The sequence below is a fragment of the Buceros rhinoceros genome, unplaced genomic scaffold (assembly GCF_000710305.1).
Source record: "Buceros rhinoceros silvestris isolate BGI_N320 unplaced genomic scaffold, ASM71030v1 scaffold16219, whole genome shotgun sequence".
Taxonomy (NCBI): domain Eukaryota; kingdom Metazoa; phylum Chordata; class Aves; order Bucerotiformes; family Bucerotidae; genus Buceros; species Buceros rhinoceros.
Genome location: NW_010432252.1, coordinates 54228 through 56951, shown reverse-complemented (window position 1 = coordinate 56951; position 2724 = coordinate 54228). Strand labels below are relative to the sequence as shown.

General features: G+C 59.7%; 1 protein-coding gene across 1 annotated transcript in view; it reads left to right on the top strand.

Annotated features, from left to right (window-relative positions):
• HPD (4-hydroxyphenylpyruvate dioxygenase) overlaps positions 1-2724 on the top strand; it is a 3038-nt gene extending 314 nt beyond the window's left edge. The window contains exons 3-10 of the mRNA XM_010143715.1: positions 132-221; positions 335-438; positions 606-683; positions 849-1011; positions 1343-1414; positions 2070-2192; positions 2340-2456; positions 2614-2724. Coding sequence (XP_010142017.1) covers positions 132-221; positions 335-438; positions 606-683; positions 849-1011; positions 1343-1414; positions 2070-2192; positions 2340-2456; positions 2614-2724 — 858 coding nt within the window. The remainder of the gene's footprint in view (positions 1-131; positions 222-334; positions 439-605; positions 684-848; positions 1012-1342; positions 1415-2069; positions 2193-2339; positions 2457-2613) is intronic.

Genomic DNA, 2724 nt, shown 5'->3' with positions numbered 1-2724 from the left:
AGGGAGGCATCCCCTCTGCTCCCTCCTGCTCGGATCCCCAGAACGGCGAGGAGAGGCGGGGAAGGGCCTGGGGAGGTCTCCCCGCAGCCTGGGGGAGCTGCGGCAGAGGGGGTTTCTCTCCTCCTGCCCAGAAAGCCAAGGAGCGCGGAGCCGTGGTGGTGAAGGAGCCCTGGGTAGAGGAGGACAAATTCGGGAAAGTGAAGTTCGCAGTGATCCAGACGGTAAGCGGCAGGGCTGAGCCCCCGCCCCAGAGGGGAGCCTGCGGGAACAGGCTGGACCCAGGAGGTCCCTAAAAAACCAGGACCACCATGCAACTGCTTCCCCCCCCTCACAGTATGGCGACACCACCCACACCTTGATAGAAAAGCTCAACTACAAGGGTCTCTTCCTACCTGGGTACCACCCGCCCCTCTTCAAGGACCCCCTGCTGCTCAAGCTGTGAGTACTTTGCCAAGGGTCCTGCCCGGCTCTTTGCCACCATGTGCCGGTGGGATGTCCCAGCAAGGAGCCAGATGGGTCCCCACCACCTTGCCCCACCCAATGCCCCCCCTGTCACGGGGTGCCCCCAGGCCCAGCTGAGAGCTGGCCCCGGCTTCCCCCCACAGACCAAGCGCCAAGCTCAACTTCATAGACCACGTTGTGGGGAACCAGCCCGACCTGCAGATGGTCCCAGTGGCAGACTGGTAAGAGTGGGGACGGCTGGCAAGTGGTGGGATGGGTCAGCAGCACTGCTCTGCTGGTCTCATCTGCTCTGACGTAGGCGGCTGAGGCTCATTAAGCCAGAGCAGAGGTTCATTAGCGCAGGGATGTAGCAAGGGACTTGAACGTGCCCTTTGTGACCTGGGCAGGTACGAGAAGAACCTGCTCTTCCACCGCTTCTGGTCAGTGGATGACAAGCAGCTGCACACCGAGTTCAGCGCCCTGCGCTCCATCGTGGTCACCAACTACGAAGAGACCATTAAGATGCCCATCAACGAGCCAGCGCCCGGCAAGAAGAAGTCCCAGATTCAGGTGAGCGCGTGGCGATGGCTGATCCATCAGGCTGCCTCTGCCTCGAGTGGGGCTTTGGCGAAGGGAAAGGGACCAAGGGGTCGGCGATCCGGAGCTGGCGCAGATGTGCTGCGCAAAGGTGGCTCCAGGAAAGCAGCCCTGTCCCTGCTCAGGTCTGCAAAGGGCTGTTAGACCCCAGAGAGCTGCTGGACTGAGCTGCTTTAACCCCAGTTTCACCAATAATGTCTTTTTTCATTTTGTGGTCCCTCAGCCAACTTTGCTTTCACGTTTTGAAGGCCAAGCCCAGCCCTTTACACACTGCGCCGAAACTAAGGCCATTTTTTCCCTGTAGGAATATGTCGACTACTACGGAGGGGCCGGAGTCCAGCACATCGCGCTGAACACCTCTGACATCATCTCGGCAGTGAGTGCAGCCCCTGGCTTCACCCTGCCCCAGCACCGCTCTGCCTCCACCCCGTCCCGCTGGACACGGTCCTTGTCACAGGGTGGGGGTGGACCATGACCCCTGTCAGGGTAGGAGGACGCGGGCAGGCTGAGCAGGCTTTGTGCCGTGGTTGTTTTACAACCAGGATTAACTGCCCAAGTCGCTGGCAAGGGGCCTGCCTGCACCTGCAAGCTGCTGGCAGATGGCCGTCCCTCCAGCTCGAAGCAATTGGGGTCTGCAGGGACCCTGGTGGCACAGGTTGTCCTTGGGGGTGGCTGGTGGTGAGCTCGGGCAGTGTGAGCCACCATAGTGCATCACCTACCTTTGCCTGGGACAGATGCTGGTCCGGCTGGGCCTTGCCTTGTGCACTTGGGTTTGGGCTCCTCTCCAGACTAAAGGGCTTTCTGAGGAACCAGGGGGTCAGGGTGGGATGAAGCACCCTTGCACAGTGGCCAGCTCTCTGCCTTGCCTGGGCACTCCTTGGGCCCTCCTGCCCCTGGTGCCCAAAGCAAGAGGGTGGGACAGGTCCTCATGCAAGAGGTTGGTCAACTGCCTGCGGACACCGTCTTGGCACAAACCGCTCCACGAAGGAGCCCCAAGCCCAACGCACGCCGGGATCTCCCCTGTCTTGCAGATCACCAACCTGAAGCAGCGGGGCATGCAGTTCATGGATGTGCCATCCAGCTACTACCAGATCCTGCGGGAGAGGCTGAAAACTGCCAAAATCAAAGTGAAGGAGAACATCGACAGGCTGCAGGTGAGTCGGAGCCACCTGAGAGGGAAAAGGTTTGCCGGGGGCTGGACTGGCTCCGCAGCGTGTTTTGCAGGGATGAGGGTGATGCAGAGGGATCCCCTTGCTCCTCTTCGAGCTTGTCTGAGCTGTCTCCCTGTTTCTTTTCTCCAGGAGCTGAAAATCCTGGTGGATTTTGATGAGAAAGGCTACTTGCTCCAGATCTTCTCCAAACCAATTCAAGACAGACCCACGGTCTTCCTGGAGGTCATCCAGCGGCATAACCACCAGGTTGGTTTGAGGATTTCATGATGATCTTGCCTCCGAGACCTCAGGGCCATCGAGTCCCGTCACCCAGCCAGCTCCCAGTGCTGCTCTTTCCCACCTGGTTCTGAGCGGAGGGACCTGCTGCCCGTCCCCATGATCTGTAACCTCGTCATTTCCACAGGGCTTCGGCGCCGGGAATTTCAAGTCTCTGTTTGAAGCGATAGAAATGGATCAAGAGGCAAGAGGAAACCTGACCAACCTGGAGCCCAATGGGGAGACCCGACACATCTAG